This window comes from Ovis aries, chromosome 22 (genome assembly GCF_016772045.2).
Source record: "Ovis aries strain OAR_USU_Benz2616 breed Rambouillet chromosome 22, ARS-UI_Ramb_v3.0, whole genome shotgun sequence".
Taxonomy (NCBI): Eukaryota; Metazoa; Chordata; class Mammalia; order Artiodactyla; family Bovidae; genus Ovis; species Ovis aries.
Genome location: NC_056075.1, coordinates 32,237,595 through 32,260,448, shown reverse-complemented (window position 1 = coordinate 32,260,448; position 22,854 = coordinate 32,237,595). Strand labels below are relative to the sequence as shown.

General features: G+C 39.1%; 1 protein-coding gene across 9 annotated transcripts in view; it reads left to right on the top strand.

The window, feature by feature from the left end:
• The window catches only part of GPAM (glycerol-3-phosphate acyltransferase, mitochondrial), a 68,654-nt gene that overhangs the window by 28,109 nt on the left and 17,691 nt on the right, over window positions 1-22,854 (top strand). For 6 of the 9 annotated variants that reach the window (XM_012102928.5, XM_042238975.2, XM_012102926.5 and 3 more), the window contains exons 2-11: window positions 2,545-2,675; window positions 3,886-4,008; window positions 7,193-7,266; window positions 9,544-9,657; window positions 11,365-11,511; window positions 16,859-16,955; window positions 17,605-17,741; window positions 20,166-20,265; window positions 20,569-20,781; window positions 22,482-22,595. In XM_012102928.5, coding sequence (XP_011958318.2) covers window positions 2,574-2,675; window positions 3,886-4,008; window positions 7,193-7,266; window positions 9,544-9,657; window positions 11,365-11,511; window positions 16,859-16,955; window positions 17,605-17,741; window positions 20,166-20,265; window positions 20,569-20,781; window positions 22,482-22,595 — 1,221 coding nt within the window. In that variant the 5' untranslated portion in view covers window positions 2,545-2,573. Of the gene's footprint in view, window positions 1-650; window positions 1,139-2,544; window positions 2,676-2,710; window positions 2,809-3,885; window positions 4,009-7,192; window positions 7,267-9,543; window positions 9,658-11,364; window positions 11,512-16,858; window positions 16,956-17,604; window positions 17,742-20,165; window positions 20,266-20,568; window positions 20,782-22,481; window positions 22,596-22,854 lie in introns of those variants that run through there. The other 3 variants (XM_012102929.5, XM_012102927.5, XM_060404469.1) reach the window with 3 other exon arrangements.

Genomic DNA, 22,854 nt, shown 5'->3' with positions numbered 1-22,854 from the left:
AAAAAAAAACAAAAAAAACTCTTCATGCTCCTTGCTATTTTGTTTCAAGGACTCAAGGCCGGGAAATTTGGACTCAGGTTCTTCCAAGCCTTATTTGTTTCTATTTGAATTCCTCATTTTCTTTCTTCAGGGAAAAGGCACTAAGTCCCTGTTAGGAAAATTACACAACAGGGCCATTCCAGTCCCCACCTCTCTCATGCCCAGTAAGTTCTGCAGTCTTACACATCTCACAAAATAGACGTCCCACACCTATACAAGTAAACTCAGACGGCCCACGTGCGTGCTCTCGGGAGAGCCGGGCGGAGATGCAAACTTTCAGAAGGGCAGCGTTCACACGACACAGACAGGAGCACACACACTCACGTGACTCCGCGCCCAGGCAGAATCGCCGCGCGACTAGGCAGCACACGCCTGGCCACACACCACACCGACACACTTGAGAGCACACCTGCTACCCTCAGATTCCACCCCCTGCGGTGCACGACGCCCGAGTCACCCGCAGCGTGGGTCCCCAGCCCTTGCCCGCCCGGAACTGGCCGGCTGTGGGCTGAGCCCGTCACTCTCGTCCCCCCCACGTTGCGTCATCAGGGCGCGACGCCGCCGCAGCGCCGGCTGAGGCTTGAAATGCTGGCAGCTGCAGAGCTATAGCCGGCGGAGCTGCGGGTGCGAGCGGCCAGGGCGGGAGCGGGCTGCGGGAGGCTGCTGGGGCCGGGAGCGCCGGGACAGGTGCGTGGTCGCCCGCTCGCCGGACCCAGCGCAGCTCCCGCCAGCTGCCCGGCGGTTCGCTCGCCTCGGCGCTCGCTCTCTCTCTCGAGCTCCCTCCGGGTTTCCCCCTGAGCTGTGGGCCCGGCTCGTGCCGGCGTGGGGATCGAGCTCATTCTCTCCCAGGGACTCCGGGTTGCGGCAGGGCTTCCCCCGGGCGGGAGTGAAGTCCCTCTGGGCTCAGTCCCCGCGCACACCCGAAGGGGACGTGGAGGCATTGACTTTGGCTTTGAGGCTGCAGGGGTACGCTGAAAGCAGCTGGTGCAGGGGACAGTCCCATGACAGATGACCACTGATTGAGCTGAGCACTCACTGGGCGTCAGACACAGTGCCAGGCGCCCTAGGGGTATTGTGCAGAACTCCTGCAACCCAGGAGGTAAGATTTATCATATCATGCCCATTTGCCAGATGGGGAAACCAAGGCATGGGAATTAACCAGCTTGTCTAAGTTGTTGTTAACCCATCTTGGTTGCTGACCGCAGATGGTAAACAGAGGGGGATTCGAACTTGGATGTATTTGGCTTCAGAGTCGGCCCTCATGCCACTCTCTCTTTCAAAACCCACGGTTGGCTCCCCTCAGCGCATAGGCTGGCTTTTCTTTTTGGGTAGGGTAGGTTCGAGGCACTTTTCAACCTTGGACAAACGTGTGGAGGGAGGAGCGAAGCGTGGGCTTCTTATTGGCACAGGACTGTTTCGCCCTCTCGTCCTCCCCTCATCACTGGGGCCAGCCAAGTCTTCATTTTCCCAGGCAGCCACCGGCTCCCCCTGTCGTAGCTACATTCTGCACCTGAAACTGATAGCTGAGTTTTATTTTATAATACAGAAGAGCGTTCATGCCAAGTGCATTGGTTTACTCTTCCTTCCCCTAGCCTATTTGTTAGATTGTTACTTAGGTAAAATTGTTAAGAATGTGTATAGTTATCCTGAGAATTACAGTTACCGCTATAAATCCATATGGGCATTGTAAAGAAATGGGAATCTGCCCTCCAAGGAACTCTGTTAACCTGAACATGAGTTTTTAAGGTTTTAAAGGAGTGATTTAAGGCCAGAAGAGAAATAATCAAAAGCTGAAATAATTTGAGGATTAGGTTAGAAAATTCTTATATTTTAATTTTTTTTTTTTTAGCAGTTCACTGTTAGTGAACGTTTTTTTCTGAGGGTGGGAAAAGGCTTATTGCAAAGATATGAAAACTTATAAATCGGTATTTTAGAAGAGTGTTTTCTTGTTTTAGAGCTTTGTAGATGTATTAAAAGTGCAAATACCATTTCATTTAAGGCAGCACAAGAAAATCAGAAGCTTAATTCAGTTTAAGTGGGAAACGTTAGAGGTGCACTCATTACCTCTGTCCATTTTACTTTGCATGGTATGTATGACCAAAAATTCCCAGCACATACTTTTTCAAAAATTATCTACTTGTGTGCATACATGTAACTTTAAGTTAATAAAAGCATATTTCCATCCTTCCAGGAACTATTCACTTAACACAAATAAAATAATTATCTGTCACATACCTGAAATAGGGTAGTAATTACTCTCGTGAATTCATAGCTGTTTTGTTCATGAAGTCTAAAGATACAAATGTTTTTTTAAATCCGGATGACCTAACTGAGTTCATATATATACATCAAAGTCCAGTTTTATACAATGACTAAGAAGTCCTCCTTAGTTCATTTGACATCCTACCCTGAAGCAAAATAACATAGAAATCAGATTTTTTTTTTGAGTTCTGCTATTTACTCTCTGGATCCCTCATTAACTTTAACAGTATACATTTTTTACAGCTCATGATTCGGGAGTTACGCTGTGTGACATGGATGAATCTGCATTGACCCTTGGCACGATAGATGTATCTTATTTGCCAAATTCTTCCGAATACAGCATTGGTCGGTGTAAGCATGCCACCGAGGAATGGGTAAGTTTAAGATACGGGTTAAAAGCATTCAGCCTAAAGATGTTCTTCTCAGTGTTAATGAAGGTGGATGTACTGGAAGCATAAATTCAAATAGACATTAATAGCTACAGAAACTGCCTCCAGCTGTTTGAAGGTTAGTTTATGAAGTCTAATATTTAAAAATTCTTATGGTATTATGTTATTGGGAAGAAAAAGAATGGATAAGAAGTGTAAGGATGGTGATTATGTTGAAAAGCAAAATACTTTTGCAGAGGGGGAAAAAAAGCCTGTTTGTTCTTTTGGGTGGTGTAATTTAACCAGAATTTTTTTTTTTTTTTAAATTCTGTATCTGTTTTCCGTAATTACATTTCAGAAGTGTGAATTTTGTAGTGGAAATAAAGTTTATTTAAATAATTGAAAATAGGAAATTTTAGTATGAATGCCAATCCAAAAGGCATCTTTTTGGCGGTTTTTGTTGTTGTTGTTCTTGTATTGTTTTTTCTATGTCAGCATAACATGGCATGTTTTCAATATTTCTTCAGTCTGCTTTAGATTAGAAACCAAACAAAACTCTTTTGGGAGGGGTTGGAGTTTTGGGTGGTCTTTGGGTTTCTTTTTGAGAATGTTATATCACTGGGATTTGAGCAACTGATGAATTCAAAGTTAAGAGAAAATTATTTAGACAGAAAGGCATAATTTGACCCTAATTGGATAGTATGGCTATAATTTCAATTCTAGACTTTAAACTCACTTGTTAGGATAAAGGAATGTTATATAAGTTGACCTTGTTTTTCATTTAAAGTGAATTATTTTAAGCTATAGTATAACAACTTGCTTACTCTTAAGTAAGGGCTTTGTAGTTCTTTTGTAGGAGTGCGTGATTTAAGAGGGAGGGAGATGAACTGTTAGCATAGGGCTCCAGGGGTCTGACATTATTCCTCTTGCTACTGTCAAAAGGCTGTCTGACCTTTCACAACTTAATGTTTAAGCCTTTGAATGCTGCTTTGAGCCAGCTATTGCTATTCTTAGGTGCTCAGCCTTTGCTTACGGTCCAAGCTCTGTCCCAGGTGCCGGTCATGGACGGAAACGTGGGCTCCCAAAAGGAAATGTGTCAGAAATTTCTCTTCTGTCTCAAACAGCTTAATTTTAAGAGATTTTAGAGTTTTGAGATCAAGTAGACAAGTAGAATTTTCTTGCCATTCATACACTATTTTTCCTTAATATTTATTAGGGTGAGTGTGGTTTCAGGCCTACTGTCTTCAGATCTGCAACCTTGAAGTGGAAAGAAAGCCTAATGAGCCGGAAGAGGCCCTTTGTGGGAAGATGTTGTTATTCCTGCACTCCTCAGAGCTGGGTAAGAATGTTACCTTTAATACCTTTGTTGACCTTTAATAAACAGAGTCTGTCCATGGAATTCTCTAGGCGAGAATACTGAAGTGGGTTGCCGTTCCCTTCTCCAAGGTATCTTCCCAACCCAGGGATGCACTGGAGGCAGATTCTTTACCATCTGAGCCACCAGGGAAGCCCCCAAAAACAGAGTGAAATATGTGACATGGATTTCCAACTTTGTGTAAACTTTATTTTTGCTTAGTCTTAATGGACTTAATGCATTTTTAGAACTTAGGTCCACGTTTATGAACCAAATATCCCAAGTAAAAATGTTGATTTAATTTTTCTTTCCATTCATTTATTCAGTGAATATTGGTCTAATAGTTGGTGCCAGGCAATATTTTGTTTTGTTTTGTTTTTGTCTTAGTATGACTTTAGTGGGAGAGTAGGTCTTACTTTCAGATAACTCTTCCAAAGAGTTAGTGGGATCCTTCATGTAACTTCAAGACATTGAAATTTAGCACTGAACTTTAAAATGCTAGCAAGATGAACGAGAAAGAGAGAAAGAAAGAGAGCGTGCATACACATATGCACATACACACTCATGTGAGTGTGAGTGGGACAGAAAAAGTAAAACTGTGGCCTTACCCTTTTGACAAGAGTCTGTTCCCACTGTGGAGGGGAGTGCGAGGAGGTTTCTTTTGACTCTGGGATAGTGAAGGATGGTCACTAAAATGTTAGCATGAAGATTTAAGAAAGGATGTGATGGGTTTGTTGTTTGTATTTCGGTGGAAAAAAGTCATGCAAAATCTTCCACATTACAGTATAGTATCTGAGTTGATTGGATAAGTATGCATCTGAGGGCATTTTGCCAAGAAGTATGAGCTAGTATAGGAATGTAGACTCTAATATGGCTGTGATCTCAGGCAGTAGTCACCTGGATGGTAAACTCTCTCTGGGATGGGCTAGTTATTAGAATGTTTAAGTGCTGTTTATTAACCCTGCCATTTATTGAGGTTGCTTATAACCTGTGTGAATAACTACTGGTGCTGTGTGAGTTTTCCACTCAGGGTTGGCTGGGCAGGAAGTAGAATTTCTAGCCTAGCATAAGGAGTTTATTAATCTGGGAGAGATTTATTTAACAAGCAGTTTATGTTAAATATTCAGGTCTGCTCAAGAACATCACGATAGAAATAGTGTTCCTCTTAAATCACACATATCTTGTTGAAATAGTTTGGTGGACGTGAAGGATCATGGAAATTTCTAGTCTAGGAGTAATGCCAGTTGTGATTAATAGGCCAGTAGAAATAAAGATTTAAGTAGATGGTCATGTGGCTTTTCTTTTTAGGTCGGGCATCTCATCTAATTCTAATTTTGAATGGTTAAAAGATCAAAACAATACTTTTAATGTGTTCTTTAGTCAGAAGTTATTTGGTGGTGGTAATGGTTTGGGGTGGGGAGAGATGAGTAGCATAATAGATAAATGATTTTTGCTTAAATGTAGTACCTGATGGTACTGAATTTGATCTTAAGTTTTTCCATGGCCTGTTTATATAAAATAATTTTTAACAGTATTTTTACAGTGATTTTCTGCTACCTTTTCTCTGAAGTCCTATTTCTCTAAAGAGATAGCACTTAAGTATTTTGATATTTTCTTTTGTGGGTACATTATGCTTTCTCAGCATTTGTTTGTGGAAGGTTTACCTTTTTTGCCTACATTGTTAAAGTTATGGACTTTATCTTTTTAGCAGAACTATTTCTGGATTATCTTCCAAGATTACTCACAAAAAGGGTGACCTTTAGTCGCACATTTTCTCATTAAGTAGACAATCATTTTAGGGGACTAGAAAGACCCCGTACTTTGAAGCAAGATCTGGGGTTGACTACTAAGCTTCTGCCAGCCTCAATTTTCCTCCTATAAAATGGGGATATGGGTTACCCTGAGGATGAATGAGATAATGTATGTTATAGTCCTCAAGAATTACTACTATTAGAGTGAATGATTTGTCCTTGCCAAGTCATTTAATATATAAAAGAAATATATGTGAGTGCATGCTGAGTTGCTTCACTCCTGTCCAACTGTTTGCGACCTCATGGACTGTAGCCTGCCAGGCTCCCCTGTGCATGAGATTCTCTCAGCAAGAATACTGGAGTGGGCTGCCATGCCTGCTCCAGGGGATCTTCCTGACCCAGAGATTGAGCCTGCATCTCTTACATCTCCTGTGTTGACAGGTGGACTTTTTACCACTAGAACCACCTGGAAGCCCAAAGAAACATATATATAAAAACAGACAAGTAACATTAAAAATAAAACCTGTTCTTATATTCACAAAAGTCCTCTTATTATAATTCTCCTTATTCAGATGAGAGAATTGAGGAAAAGCTTGCTCAAAGTCATATAGCTGATCAGTGGCATAGTTGGGATTTGTCTCCCTTCTCTACTGCTAGTCTGATTATGATGGAATGTGAAGAAATTTACTTAGGATTTTTCCATTCTTCCAACTGTACTTTTTCATGTACTTCACAAAGCCATTTACTACATTAAGAAAAGTTTCAAAATCATGCTCCTCTTAATCTCCAAATAAACTTAAGAATATGTTAGCAATTATGAGCAGAAGTCATTTCTCTGACGGCCACAGATAAGATGTTGATTTAGAATACATTATTATCCACTCAGCTCTTAAAGTGAGTGAAGTAAAACCAAAATTGGCTGCAAAGAGAGTTCCTAAAAAGAGACTTCTAATGTCTCTTAATATTAAAATACTATTAAACTGAGAAAGGCAAAAAAATAAAAAATAAAATGAGGATAATAATTCTTATGTGTGAGGATTATTGGAAGATTTAGTAATCTCAAAATAATACATGGTACTTAGCATAGACTGAGCGACTTTCACTACTACTACTTTGCATAGTATTTTTGTATTTTGAAAACAATGAAATTTCCAGTATTCCTTTCAGTGACAAGCCATCATGACTTTAACTCTTTCTGATTGAGGGTGGGGGGCTCAGCCAAGGGGGAGGTGATACTTCCTTTGCAAGGTGCTGAGGAGTAGTTTTGAGTTTGTGACCTTTGAAAGCTAAAAATTACTTTTCAATAAAACATTTTTCTTCATCTCAGATTTTTGAAAGTCCTCAAGAACTAGTAATTTGAGTCCTTCGTCAACAATCCAGTTGTATATTTATGTCTATATTTATTTTGTTTTATATAGGATAAATTTTTCAACCCCAGTATCCCGTCTTTGGGTTTGCGGAATGTTATTTATATCAATGAAACACACACAAGGTAAAAATAAATTTCTTATATTTCTAATGCATGTCAAGAGAAAGACTACATAATAACCAACCAATGCACTTTAAGATGCATCTCTTTATGGTTTTTTTGAAGAGTTAATAGGGTATTAACTTCTAACATATACTTTATCTAAAAATTGGAACCTAGAGACCTATTACTATTCTACTGCTGTATTATATAATATTTTCATGAGACTGTAGATATTACTTATAGGTTTCTTTAACTTATTCATATATTGATGTTGCTGCTGAAATGTGCCAAAATGTGACAGAAATTTTTCGGAGGAGAGGTGTAGGTTTGAATGCCTTATGATATATTATTATTTTATACTTAAAAAAGTATAACTTTCTGAAATCTGCCTGATCTATAGAGTGAATATTCTTTGATTTATTACTGGCTTAAGTCTTTTCTTAGAATTCTTACTTCCAAATTCCAGGCATCAGAGTGAGAGAAAAAGAGGCTTTCTTCTCAGTGGATTTAGGCTGGGGGATGAGGAAGGAGGGTGAATGTCTGTAACACAAGAGCAGAACGGGAGCCAAAACCACTACCAGTCCTTGTAGTTCCAAGAGTAAATGCCTGGAGGCCCAGGAGATGAGAAATACATGAAATCTCATGAAAAAACTGGTACAAGAAGTCAGATACTTAAATTTTAAGGGTTTCTGATGTTACTGCTCATATTTTAATGATTTTTTAAATAAATGAGCATATACTTGCATATATGTTAGCTAAATTTTTTGTTTTTGTTGTTTTTTTTTTTTTTAAATAGAACTAAAATCAAGAGATGTGGTTTTGCTAATTTCTATGCTACCCTTCCTTTCCTCTCTCTCTTGTTTTCTTAAGTTAAAAGAAAAGAGCAATTTTTTCCCCCCTCTGGTTGACATGATTAAAATCCTAAGCAAAAGAATCCCATTCATTCTCTTCCTTATGTAAGTAAGATATTTTACATACAAAACTAAGGAGTTCATTTGTTGTCTTCACTTGGAGGCAGTTAAGAAAAAAAAAAAAAAACATGTGAGATAAACACACACTTTTTAGCATGTTATATTGACTAGGCAATGAAACTATTCAGTGTGATTAGCTTCCTATACAGGTGACTTGGCTATTTAGCCCTTCTCTGTGTTGCAGGGAGCAAAGCCTGAACAGTTTTATGCACACACACACACACACACACACACACACACACTGCTTTCAGTCTGTGGCAAAGGGATTTCCTCAAGAGTGTGGACTTTGTACATTCCAGTAATAACTGTTCACTGAAAGATTTTAGAATTAAACACTTAACATATTGGGCCAAGTTGTTCAGAGAACTGAGAGAAAGGAAAGGAGGAAGAAAAAGAATGCCAGGAAGGAGAGTTGGAGGAACATGTGATTCATAAACAGTTCTCCCCCAAATTACTTTTTCTTGATCAAAGACTTTTTGTATATTTTCAGAATTAATTTGTAATTGAAATCTTCTCCTGTCTCTCTGGATATCTTTATGGAGGAAATGATAATGAGGCATTATGTAATCATTACAAATAGTTTCAAATCATTGCATAATGAAATCTTATAGCATTCTTGTTCTGAGATCCATGTCTTTAACCCCCATTCAGATAAACACATAGTCATTGTCACTGCTGGAAGTTTGTCCTGTTTCTTATGTATGTTGAATGTGTTTTATAAAAAAGCCAAAACCAAAAACATAGCAAGAAAACTCGGTAAGAGCTTCCGGCTTCATAAATCCAGAGTACAAGTATTCAGACTGTTGTCTAGTTAGCCTTGAATTCTGTCAGCTGATCAGCCTTATCAATTCAATTTGAGAGTCAGTGGTCACCTTAGAAGAATTACTGTAATGACAACTAAAAGAAAATTAGCCCTTTGTGGTAGGAAAAGATTCCTGGATTACTTTCTATAGCCTTTAGCTGTAGCTATAAGCTATATAAGCTTGTATATAAAGCATTCAACATATTTGTTTTTTTTAAGTGGTATTAATAAAGTAAGATGCTTACATTTCTTTTGTTTTTATATTTGGATTATTAGTTTGCAGAGCAATGCTATTCAAGCATTGATACACAAATTCCAAGTTTAAATTTTAGCTGAGAGTACATGAAAGAAAAGAAATAAAACTGTCTTCATAGCATCCTGAACTACTTACTAAGGAGAATTTGCTACAGGAAAACCCTAAATCTCTGGAACAGGTGAAATGAGGATTTGTTTTTACAAGAGGGAAGCCTCTGAATAATAGGTATTCCTAGAGTGCTTCTCTGCTAAATCGTTTTCGTGTTGCAGGCACCGAGGGTGGCTGGCAAGACGTCTTTCTTACATGCTTTTCATTCAAGAGCGAGATGTCCATAAAGGCATGTTTGCCACCAACGTAACTGAAAACGTGCTGAAGAGCAGTCGGTAAGGGTGGGATACTATTGTAAAGGGGAAAGGCAGGGATGGGTGGTGGGAGTGGGGAAGTAATTTCATTTATTAGCCTTTAGTTTCTCTGGGACTCTGTCCCAAGAGGAGTTTGTGTTTCCAACCATTAAATGTTCAAGCTCCAGAAGAAAGCAAGGAAAGGGAAGAGAACAGATGGTTTCGGTGCCATGTGGGAAGAGCAGCCTTATTTTATGCATGAATAATGGAATGGGGTTCTAATATGAAAGGTGAGCTGGAGTTCAGATAGGCAAATATTTCCAGAATTCTCTGTTAAGTGTTTTGTAATGTGAATATTGGGGACGATGCATTTCCTACTTTACAGCCAGAAGAGAAGCTCATTTCATATTTCTGTCAAATAATTGTTAAGCACCTAGGCACAAATTCTTTTATTAGAAAGTCATTATTAGAAATTTTAAGAGAATAAAGTAATTGTCCTTGCCCTCAGAGGCTCATGATTAAAAGTTGGAGAGACCTACTTGAACTCTGATGGAGTGGGGAAATCATTACAAAGTTAAGCCATTAAACTGTGGGAGTTTGGGTGAAGGTTGATCTCTATTCCACCGCATTGTTGTGGCCCATGTTAGATACCTATCTGGATTTGGGGAGCTGGAGACCGGAGTGGATTGAAAAATGCTTAGAAATGCAAGCCCAGTGGTACAGTTGTTAAGGGCTGAGCAGTAGTGGCATGTACATATTTACTGGATGCGTAAGTGAATAGTTGATCATGGTGGTGTAATAACTACGTGAATTACTTGTGAAATTCTGATATAAATGCCGTACTGATATAAATGCTGTTCAAGGATGGGCGTAGGGATGGTGTTTCAGCGTCCTGTGGAATTGGTCTTTTTGTAGTAATGAATGATGGGGAGTTTTGCTGTATATTATTCGAAAATCAGCAGCAGTGAGAGGAAAAAAAAACAATTGTTTGAGAAACTCCTTTGGATATTTCTATATTCTGTTTTCTAGGTAATGCCCATCAAGTGTGTTTCATTTCATCCAGATAGTTTGACTTGTAACTAGGATGTTAGAAGTTATTTTTAGGAGGTTTAAACCTCATGCATTTTTCCCTAAGTTATGTGGGAGATTTACAAGACTGGGTTAAATCTTCCCTTTTACCTTATAGCTTACTGGTCTGTGCTGTTTAAATCTAAAGCTGTGCCTTTTAAAATTACTGACGTGATTTGGAAAATGCTTGTGACTATTTATGTCCACCTTCAATCCCTCCTAGAGAGTTTTACAGATATCCCACTCATAGTCACAATGTAAATGAATAATAAGTAAAAGAAAAAAATCATATTACTTTGGCAGTGGGTTTGGGGTACCTCTGAATTACATATCTAGAAGGATAATCTTTCTTTTCTTCCCTTCTGCCAGAGTGTAACTTTGCGTCCCTTACAACATAACTGGAACATTCAAATTCACATAGTTGTTACCCAGTGAATTTGAATTAAAATTTTAAATCTGCCTTACAGCTTCCTCAGGGAGTCATTGATTTAGGAATATAATATACATAATGTTTAATAAACAGCCGAAGAAAGCACTTCTAACTTGAGTTTATTCTTCTGTGTTATCACATTTAAAAGAGAAAGTGTATTTTGCTTTGTGATTTGTATCTGTAGTTTAGAAAATAATACGGACTATAGCATAGAGCCAGTTACGTTGTCTGTCTTTCCATTTTGAAATCAGAGTACAAGAGGCAATTGCAGAAGTGGCTGGTGAGTTAAACCCTGATGGTTCTGCTCAGCAGCAATCAAAAGCTGTGAATAAAGTGAAAAAGAAAGCCAGAAAGATCCTTCAAGAAATGGTTGCCACCGTTTCACCGGCAATGATCAGGTATTAAAAGGCAAAGCAAAAACCTTTAATCAGGGGTCATCTGGTTTTGAGCAGACAGGACTGAACCACTGGACCTTCCTAATATAATGCTCTTGGTCCAAAAGAGGTTTTTAACATATTCTGATGTTAAAAACTGACTCCTCCTTATATTCTTATTTAACTCTCAGGAGAAGTAGCGCTTGGGATTCTTCAAGGTACCTCCGTCTCTGTCAGTTGATAGCAGCCATTGTATTACTGCTGCTGCCTTCTATACGAGTTGTGAGTTAGGTTTCTACATTTCAGTCTTTAATCCATTTTGAATTTATTTTTGAGCATGGTGTGAGAGAGTAGTCCAGTTTGATTTTTTGCACGTAGTTGTCCAGTTTTCCCAGCACCATTCACTATAGAGACTCTTCCCCATTGTACATACTTGCCTCCATTGTCACAGATTGGTTGCCCATATAAGTGTGAGTCTGTTTCTGGGTTCTCTGTTCCATTGATCTGTGCATCTGTTTTTGTGCCAGAACATGCTGTCTGTCTTGATTACCGTAACTTTGGGGGATGGTTTGAAATCAGGGAGTGTGATGCCTCCACTTTCGTTTTTCCTAAGATTGTTTTGGCTATTTCAGATGTGTTTCCATACAAATTTTAGAATTATTTATTCTAGTTGTGTGAAAAATGCCTTTGGCATTTTGATAAGGATTGCATTGAATCTCTAGAGTGCCTTGGATATAGGGTCATGTTAACAATATCGTTCTTTCAATCCATGAACACAGTTTATCTTTCCATCTACTTGTCTCATATTCAGTTTTTCTCATGAGTGTCTTACATATTTCCAAGTATGGTAGTTTACTTGTTTAGTTAGATTTATTTCTAGGTATTTTATTCTTTCTGATGCATTTGTGAATGAAATTGTTTTCTTAATTTCCATTCAGATAGTCTGTTGTTAGTGTACAGAAATGCACCTGATTTCTGTATATTAATTTTGTATTCTGCAGCTTTACCAAATTCATCGAAGAGTCTGGTAGTTTTTGGATGGCTTTAGGATTTCCTTAGTGTCTTGTCATCTGCATACAGTGATGGTTTCACTTCTCCCTTTTCACTTTTTGTTGTTACTCACTTGCTCAGTCTTATTTGACTTTTCGTGACCCCGTGGACTAGAGCATGCAGGCTTCCCTGTCCTTCACTATCTCCCAGAGTTTGTTCAAACTGTCTGTTGAGCCCATGATGCCATGCAACCATCTCATCCTCTCTCACCCCTTCTGGTCCTGCACTCGATCTTTCCCAGCATCAGGGCTTTTACCATAGAGTTGGCTCTTCACATCAGGTGGCCAAAGTATTGGAGCTTCAGCTTCAGCATCAGTCCTTCCAATGAATATTCAGGGTTGATTTCCTTTAGGGTTGACAGGTTTGATCTCCTTGCAGTCCAAGGGACTCTCAAAAATCTTCTCCAGCATCACAGTTTGAAAGCATCAGTTGTTTACCGCTCAGCCTTCTTTATGGTGCAACTCTCACATCCATACATGACTACTGGAAAAACCATATCTTTGACTATATGGATATTTGTCGGCAAAGTAATGTCTCTGCTTTTTAATATGATGTCTAGGTTGGTCATAGCCTTTCTTCCAAGCAGCAAGCATCTTTTAATTTCATGGCTGTAGTCACCATCTGCAGTGATTTTGGAGCCCAAGAAAATTAAGTCTGTCACTGTTTCCATTGTTTCCCCGTTTATTTGCCATGAAGTGTTGGGACCAGATACCATGAGCTTTGTTTTTTGATTGTTGAGTTTTAATCCAGCCTTTTCACTTTCTTTCACTATCATCAAGAGGCTCTTTAATTCCTCTTCCCTTTCTGCCATAAGGATGGTATCATCTGCATATCTTGAGGTTATTGATATTTCTCCTGGCAATCTTGATTCCAGCTTGTGCTTCATCCAGCCTGACATTTCACATGATGTACTCTGCATATAAATTAAATAAGCAAGGTGACAGTATACAGCCTTGATGTAATCCTTTCCCAATTTGGAATCAGTCAGTTGTTCATGTCCGTTCTAACTGTTGCTTCTTCACCTGCATACAGATTTCTCAGGAGGTAGGTAAGGTGGTCTGGTATTCCCATCTCTTTAAGAATTTTCCACAGTTTGTTGTGATCCACACAGTCAGAGGATTAATGTAGTCAATGAAGCAGAAGTAGATATTTTTCTGGAATTCTCTTACTTTTTCTGTGATACAGTGGATGTTGGCAATTTGATCTCTGTTTCCTCTGCCTCTGGGCTTCCCTGGTAGCTCAGATGGTAAAGAATCCACCTGCAGTGCAGGAGACTGAGGTACAATCCCTGGGTCAGGAAGATCACCGGGAGAAGGGAATGGCCATCCACTCCAGTATTCCTGCCTGGAGAATTCCATGGACAGAGGTCCTTGTCGGGCTATAGTCCATGGGGTCACAAAGAGTCAGACATGACTGAGTGACTTTCACTTTCCTCTGCCTTTTCTACATCCAGCTTGAACATCTGAAAGTTCTCGGTTCACATACTGTTGAAGCCTGGCTTGGAGGATTTTGAGCATTACTTTACTAGCGTGTGAGATGAGTGCAATTGTGTGGTAGTTTGAGCATTCTTTGGCATTGCCTTTCTTTGGGATTGGAATGAAAACTGACCTTTTCCAGTCCTGGGGCCACGGCTGAGTTTTCCAAATTTGCTGGCATATTGGATTCAGCAATTTCACAGCATCATCTTTCAGGATTTGAAATAGCTCAGCTGGAATTCCATCACCTCCAGTAGCTTTGTTCATAGTGGTGCTTCCTAAGGCCCACTTGACTTTGCATTCCAGGATGTCTGGCTCTAGGTGAGAGATCACACCATTGTGGTTATCTGGGTCATGAAGATCATTTTTGTATAGTTCTTCTATGTATTCTTGCCACCACTTCTTAATATCTTATGCTTCCGTTAGGTCCATACCATTTCTGTCCTTTATTGAGCCCATCTTTGCATGAAATGTTCCCTTGGTATCTCTAATTTTCTTGAAGAGGTCTGTAGTCTTTCCCATTCTGTTGTTTTCCTCTATTTCTTTCTTTGCATTGATCACTTAGGAAGGCTTTCTCATCTCTCCTTGCTATTTTGAACTCTGCATTCAGATGAGTATATCTTTCCTTTTCTCCTTTGCCTTTAGCTTCTCTTCTTTTCACAGCTATTTGTAAGGGCTCATCAGACAACCATTTTGCCTTTTTGCATTTCTTTTTCTTGAGGATGGTCTTGATCACTAATTCCTGCACGATGTCATGAGCCTCCACCCTTAGTTCTTCAGACAGTCTTGTCTATCAGATTTAATCCCTTAAATCTATATCTCACTTCCACTGTATCATCGTAAGGGATTTGATACCTGAATGGTCTAGTGGTTTTCCTGCTTTCTTCAATTTAAGTCTGAATTTAGCAATAAGGAGTTCATGATCTGAGCCACAGTCAGCTCCTGGTCTAGTTAACTGATTACTAAAACGTCGATGTTCACTCTTGCCATCTCCTGTTTGACCTCTTCCTATTTACCTCGACTCATGGACCTAACATTCCAGGTTCCTATGGAGTGTTTTCTTTACAGCATCAGACTTTACTTCCACCACCAGTCACACTCACAGGTGGGTGTTGTTTTTGCCTTGGCTCAACCTCTTCATTCTTTCTGCAGCTATTTCTCCACTCTTCTCCTGTAGCATATTGGGCACCTACTTAGCTGGGGAATTCATCTTTCAGTGTCATATCTTTTTGCCTTTTGATACTGTTCACTGGCTAGATGGACCTTTGTCAGCAAAGTGATGTTTCTTCTTTTTAATATGCTGTCTATGCTGGTCATAGCTTTTCTTCCAAGGAGCAAGCATCTTTTAATTTCATGGCTGCAGTCAACATCTGCAGTGATTTTGGAGCCCAAGAAAATTAAGTCTGTCACTGTTTTGATTGTTTTCCCATCTATTTGCCATGAAGTGATGGGACCCGATGCTGTGATCTTTGTTTTTTGATTGTTGAGTTTTAAGCCAGCTTTTTCACTCTCTTTTTCCGCCTTCATCAAGAGTCTCTCATCACTTTGGATTTCTTTCAGACCTTTCTCTTTTCTGGTTGCTATGGCCAGGACTTTCAATACTGTGTTGAATTAAAGTGGCGGGAAAGTGCATTCTTGTTATGTTCCTGACCTTATAGAAAATGCTTTCAGCTTTTCACCACTGAGTCTGATGTAAGCCGTGGGCTTGTCATTCATGGTCTTTCTTATGTTTAGGTATGTTCCCTCTGTATTCACTTTGTTGAAAGTTTTTAATTATAAATGCATGTTGGATTTTGTCAGGAGCTTTTTTTGCATCTGTTTAGATGATCATATATTTTTTTTTAATTTTCAATTTGTTAATGTGATGTATCACATTAATTTTACAGATGTTGAATCATTCTTGCATCTGGGGATAAATTCTGTTCTTCATGGTATATGATGCTTTTAATGTACTGTATTGTTGAATTGGTTTGCTAATATTTTGTGGTGGATTTTTGCATCTAGTTCATCAGTGATACTGGCCTGTGATTTTCTTTTTCTGTGATGTCTTTGGTGTTGCTATCAGGGTGATGCTGTCCTCTTAGGATGGGTAGAATCAGAAGTGCTCCTTCCTCTGCACGTTTTTGGCATGGTTTGAGAAAGATTTGTGTTAACTCGTCTACAAATGTTTGGCAGAATTCACCTGTGAAGCCACCGGGTCCTGGACTTTGGTTTGCTGGAATTTTTTTTTTATTACTGACTATGTTTCATTACTGGTAGTTGGTCTGTTCATATTTTCTATTCTGCCTGGTTCAGTCTTGGGAGATTGTACATTTCTAGGAGTTTGTCCATTTCTTCTAGGTTGTCCATTTTATCAGTATTTGGATATAATTGTAGTGATCTCATATGACCTTTGTATTTCTGTAGTGTTGATTGTAACTTCTCCTTTTTCATTTCTAATTTTATTTATTTGAGCCCATGCTCTTTTTTTCTTGATGAATCTGCACATGCTTATGTCTTAAAGGGAGTGATTTGTATTCAGTAATGGGATCACTCTGCTCACTTAACTGTTTGCTTGACTATAGCTTCTGAAGTATAAAGTATGCAAGTAGAGTAAAATATAAGATTGTAGTACAGGATAAATGGATGCTTCTATGAGTAGTACATATGTAAAATCAGTTCTTTAAGTCCATAATTCAGATGTACACTTTCACAAGTATACACACACATGTGCTCATAACATGAAGTCAGTTACAATCACTCTTAGGTTTTAGGTTCAGAAGTTTAGGTAGATAGCTGTCAAACTATGTCTGTGTATATATATAAATATGCGTATACATTTAAAAACTTTTCAAACTTCCTTTCAGACTGACTGGATGGGTGCTGCTGAAACTGTTCAACAGCTTCTTTTGGAATATTCAGATTCACAAGGGTCAACTTGAAATGGTTAAAGCTGCAACTGAGGCAAGAATTATGTGAATCTATCATTCTTTTTTCTCCACGTTTTGCAGAGTGATTTTGGAATTTTGGGGGGAATGTGTTTTTGTATACCCTTGTGCGGTCCCACACATTTGCAGGTTTTCCCCCATGTGAGATAACTACAGCAGCTTTGTATTTGGGGGGAAAAGTGGTGTAAAGAAGGACCTATCAGCAATATGCAGGATTCCTTCTGTAGGTTACCTTGCAATAATTCTGAAAATCAGATAGAATGATCCTTATTTTATGAATGAGGAAATAAAGGCACATACAGATTAAGAAACTGTCCCAAGTTATGGCCAATAAGTCATTTCTCTAGAATTTCAAACCAAACCAACCTTGTGTCCAAAACCTACATTCTTTTTATATAATTAGGGCTTCCTCTCAGAAGATATATGATGGAGTCACCTTGAATTCTTGATTGCTTTCTTCCTTCCCTGATTATTTTTCACTGCTGCAGTTGTTTTTAGCTAGATAATATATAATTGAGATATTAATTGCCATTCTTATTTACTGAAAAATGTTTTTACAGAATGAGTCACTATTTAGCTAGTATTTGAATGATTCTAACCAAGTGTTTGAACTGTAATTCAACTTTCCATTTGAATTTTAAATTTGGCATTTTTCCTTTTGCTAGATGAATTTGCCGCTTATATTTCTGCCAGTTCATAGATCACACATTGACTATCTCCTGCTCACTTTCATTCTCTTCTGCCATAACATCAAAGCGCCGTACATTGCTTCAGGCAATAATCTCAACATCCCCATCTTCAGGTAAGATCACCTTATTTTGAAAGTTAAGATATGAAGATTGTGTTTTGAGTTTTTATTTTTCTATTATAACTTTAGATACATTTTATTGTAATGAGGACATTAGGATTTTTAGCTTTGTTTTAAAAGAATGCATGTTTATTGTGGAAAATTTGGAATGTACGAAAAAGACTGAGCAACTCACAGATCAATTCTGACTGTGTTAGTTCAGACAAAAGATGATGAAGGCTTAAAGAAAGGTATAATAGTTCTCTCAGAGAAGTGGTCATAGATTTGAGAACTGTTTAGTCTCAAACTTCGGAGCACAAATCATCGCTCAGGTCAGCTGTGTGAGGAATAGAGAGCGAGAGGAGGATAAGTGTGGATAGTGACCCGAGGGGAGCAGGCTGGCGGGTCGTGCAGGCAGGGCCTCATAAGGGGGTGGTCACTGCTTTGCATGCCAGGGAGTCTGATCCTCAGCGTCAGTCCAAGGAGTTCCTTCCTGATCCCTTGGTTCAGAGTTCTGTAGCTGATCTGGCTCACGTGAGTGAAGAGAAGCCTTTCATACATGCAGTCAGCCGATACTTGCCCACATGTGCTCCAGGCAAGGGTGAACAAGACACATAGTCCTTGCTTTCAAATAGTTGATATAAAACAGTGGGGGATATAGACAAACAGCTAACTCTAATCCACTATGATATGATGCTACAGACTTTTCCAAGTATCATGCTTTTTCAAGGATCAGAATGTCTATGCTTTTTCTCATGGGTACCTCTTCCCAGTATTAAGGAACCTGGAAAGTTGAATTAGAAACTCATCAAAAAAAAAAATGTTTCTCTTTTGAAAGGGAGCTTCCCTGATAACTCAGTTGGTAAAGAATCCGCTTGCAATGCAGGAGACCCCAGTTCGATTCCTGGGTTGGGAAAATCCGCTGGAGAGTGGATGGACTACCAACTCTGGTATTCTTGGGCTTCCCTTGTGGCTCAGCTGGTCAAGAATCCACCTGCAATGCAGGAGACCTGGGTTCGATCCCTGGGTTGGGAAGATCTCCTGGAGAAAGGAAAGGCTACCCACTCCAGTATTCTGGCCTAGAAAGTTCCATGGACTGTATAGTCCATGGGGTTACAAAGAGCTGGATATGATTGAGCGACTTTCACTTTTTCGAAACAGTGTTTAGGCATAGACTGAGCATGAAGAGGGCTGTTTCACCTGGGCTCTAGAGAAGCCTTGCCCGTAACAGCTTGCCTCCTCTATAGTCAGAACAATTTATGTACTCATTCCCTCTATGTTGGATTGGTTCTCGAGGTGAATCTCTGGAAATTGCCTAATAGACACTGATAATTTCTTCCCTTTTCATGACCTCTATGCCAGGTAGCTTATCATTCCTTCAGCTATGACAGATTCTAAATAATCTGACCTATTTATTTGCAGTGTTCTTTTGTTACATGTCAGTCTGTACAAGTCACAAACCACTTTTCAAGATGGGTTATTTTGGTGGATGTTTAAATGGCAACCCACTCCAGTGTTCTTGCCTGGAGAATCCCAGGGACGGGGGAGCCTGGTGGGCTGCCGTCTCTGGGGTCACACAAAGTCGGACGCGACTGAAGCGACTTAGCAGCAGCAGCAGCAGCAGCAGCAGCCGCATCTCCTTAAGAATTTGTTCTGCAAAGTTTAACTTTCAGAGAGTTAAGTTAACTTTCAAAGACATTAAGTTCCAGGGATATCTTACTGTCCTCCTTATGCTGACTATAGAAGGTGCCAAAACTGTGTATTAATATTTATATTAATATTACACTGTTTGAACAGAGGAGGAGGTGCCGAGATTGGAAAGGTTGATAAGTATTGGAAAATTTCTGCCTCCTATCAAAATAATTCATCAGTTTTGTAGGCAGAGACATGGGGTTGTGAGAATTGTTTGTTCTATGTGTGCATAAATGAAGCAAATTTTTATTTCATGCTTTGGGAGGATGGCTATGCTTGATTCCAGTTTGATAAACTTATCCTTATCTCACTGGAATACTCTCTAAGAAATAACTTATTTGAGAAAATTTCCCCAAAGGAGCTTTTTAAATATCACATTTATCTTGAAGTAAATGTGCCATAGGAAAATTTGGGGATGTCTAAAGATCAGTGTCTTGAGACCCTGGACAGGGTTTTAAAATTGAGCACTGTTTTATAATCTTCTTAAAATCTGTACCAGCACCTTTGCAGGGTAATGTATCATGGAAACTCCTTTTGGCGTATAACAGATGTAACAGAGCTTCATTATACACAGTGACATTCTGAAAGCTAATGCATAATGTAAATGATAGAAATGTGTCAGCTGTATGGGTAATGTCCAGATTTTCATAATCAGCGGCTCAAACAACACCTGTGGCTTATGTCCACACTGGAATTTGAGTCTTCTTTTTACATTTTTAAAAAATTAATGCATTCTTAAATTTATAGTACTTTGATCCATAAGCTTGGAGGCTTTTTCATACGACGGAGGCTAGATGAGACGCCAGATGGACGGAAAGATATTCTCTACAGAGCTTTACTCCATGGGGTATGTGTGATCTCTAATTACCCTTAAAGTTGTTATGGTAGCGATTAGAGTAGAAGAAAGAGAACCTTGATTGAGATTTTTTAAAAAGCAATTGTCTGAGTAGTTATTTCAGTGATTATTGCTTGGGTATGAGTTTGCTGATTACTTTTTGTTATCATAAAAATATAACATTGGAGATGCTCCTTTGCTATTATTTGTGTAAAATATTTTGTCTGTAGTGAAGTTTTAAGGGTTTTTGTTTTTAAGATTTAACTTTGCTGAGCTTGTTCTGAGTTCATCTTTTCCTTTCTTCTTATATGCCAGCATATAGTTGAACTACTTCGACAGCAGCAGTTCTTAGAGATTTTTCTGGAAGGCACACGCTCAAGAAGTGGAAAAATCTCCTGTGCTCGGGCAGGACTTTTGTCAGTTGTGGTAGATACTCTGTCTACCAATACCATCCCAGACATCTTGATAATACCTGTCGGGATCTCCTACGATCGTATTATTGAGGGTCATTACAATGGCGAACAGCTGGTAAGAAGACCGCCTGCACAAAAGTCATCTTTGCTTCTTTAGCCTTTTGCTTTTAGATAAGTGCTTTTAGAATTAGTTGAGAATATTCTTGGTACTGTCTAATTTTATAACACATGGTAGGCTGGGCTTTCATCTCCTATCACAGCCTGATTGGTAGTGCTAACATGTCTTTTCTGCATTTGGAGGAATTGCCATGATTAGATTAATCAACACCAGCCTTAGTCATAGAGTTGGGAAATGAAAGAATACTTGATACTGAGTTACCATCTTTGCCCTGGGAAGGGTATGTGTGGCTTGGTTTAGTCAGAGCTTATTGCTATGTGTTAATTTTAAGTTAAACCTGAAGAGTTGGTGGGATCATGTTGGCAAAGCAGCTACAAGTTAATTTGAAAAGTGGCAGCAATTTTTTCATGAACTTTCTATTGAACAGTTATGAAAGAATGCATCCGTCATATGCGTGTAGCTTGAATTAGCACAACGTGAACACACCTACGTAATTGCACTGAGGTTGAGGACTCTAGAAACAACCCCCCTTATCCCTTCTCTCATTGCTGTCCCCTCATGGGTAGCCGGTTATCTTTACTTCTTACAGAATAGATTGACTTGCCTGTTTTTGATCATTATATAAATGGAATTATATAGTGTGTGGACTTTATGTTTCTGGTTTCTTTTGCTTAAGCAACAACTTATTACAGTGTATGGATATACAGTTTGTCTATTCTACTGTTGAAAAACAAGTTTGGCTTCCTGGTTTGGGCTGTGATCATTCTGAAACCTTTCTCTTGATGACCATATGTATGCATTTTGTGGAGTATGTACCTAGGAGTGGAACGGATAGCTCATAAAGCATAGGTACATTCAGTTTTGTAGATGCTGCCAAACAGTTTTCCAGAATGGTTTTACCAACTTACTGTTCCTCCCAGCAGTTTGCAAGTTCCAGAGGGATTTAGTTTTGTTCTTATTTAGTGTGAAAGTCCTGGTCATGATACTTATGTCAAGCTTATTGCTCAAAACATACTAAAAACTCAAGGACTCCTAATAAAGAATAAAGTGATAGACCTGGATGGTTATCTGTCTCTCTCTTGTGAGACCCGCTTCTTGTGTGCAGCCTGAACGTCTGCTCCCTCACCCTGATGGGGTCTCATGATGTCATATCTGAGTCCTGTGTCCTTTCTACAGCTGTCACTGTGCCTTATGCTTGTTAAATATTCAGGAAACACTCACTGGATGAACAGTTGGCTTACAGGCCACTCTGGGGCTGAATTTGATGGTTGGTTGCTTAATGTTGTGAATTTGGACCATCATGATCATCAGCTCACAATAAGGTGGTCTCTTTGATTTTATCTGAGAACCACAGAACAGATTTTCAGGCCAGTGTGTCATCTTTATCCTTCAGCAGTTTGCAGTTGTATTTTTGTGAATGATGTAAACAATGCATTAAAAGAAGTTGTGTTAAATGTTTCCTTTTTCATTGGTCAAATTGCCTTTCCAATGATATCATTACATCTTTTAGCATCTTTGAGTGCTCAACATTTCCTGACCGGTCTCAGCAAATGGATAGGTATTTTCCTCCTTGATTCATTATTTTTCCAGATAAACCTTCAGGTTCCATAAAAAAAATTCATAAACTTTATCTTTGGATAATAATATATAATAAGCTTTGTTGCTTACCATACTATTCTTTCAAAATTGCAAACTAGGGAAAACCCAAGAAGAATGAGAGCCTCTGGAGCATAGCAAGAGGCGTTATCAGAATGTTACGAAAAAACTACGGATGTGTCAGAGTGGATTTTGCACAACCATTTTCCTTAAAGGTAAGTGTCTGTTGAGCTGAAGCTGTGTGGAAGCATCGGTCTAGCTCAGTGTCGGAAGATCTGGGCACCAGACCAGCCTCTGATGCCTTTTCTCCATGTGAGTTAGGGCCTCAGTTTCTTCTCTTGTAGAACAAGACTCTGACAAGAGTAGTTATTTCCTGAATTTTTCCATCGATATGCCTGTTGACAAAGGAGACTAAATGTCTGTCTTTGGGAAACAACAGTTTGATAGTTTTTTGCTGTCTTTTATAATTCATGA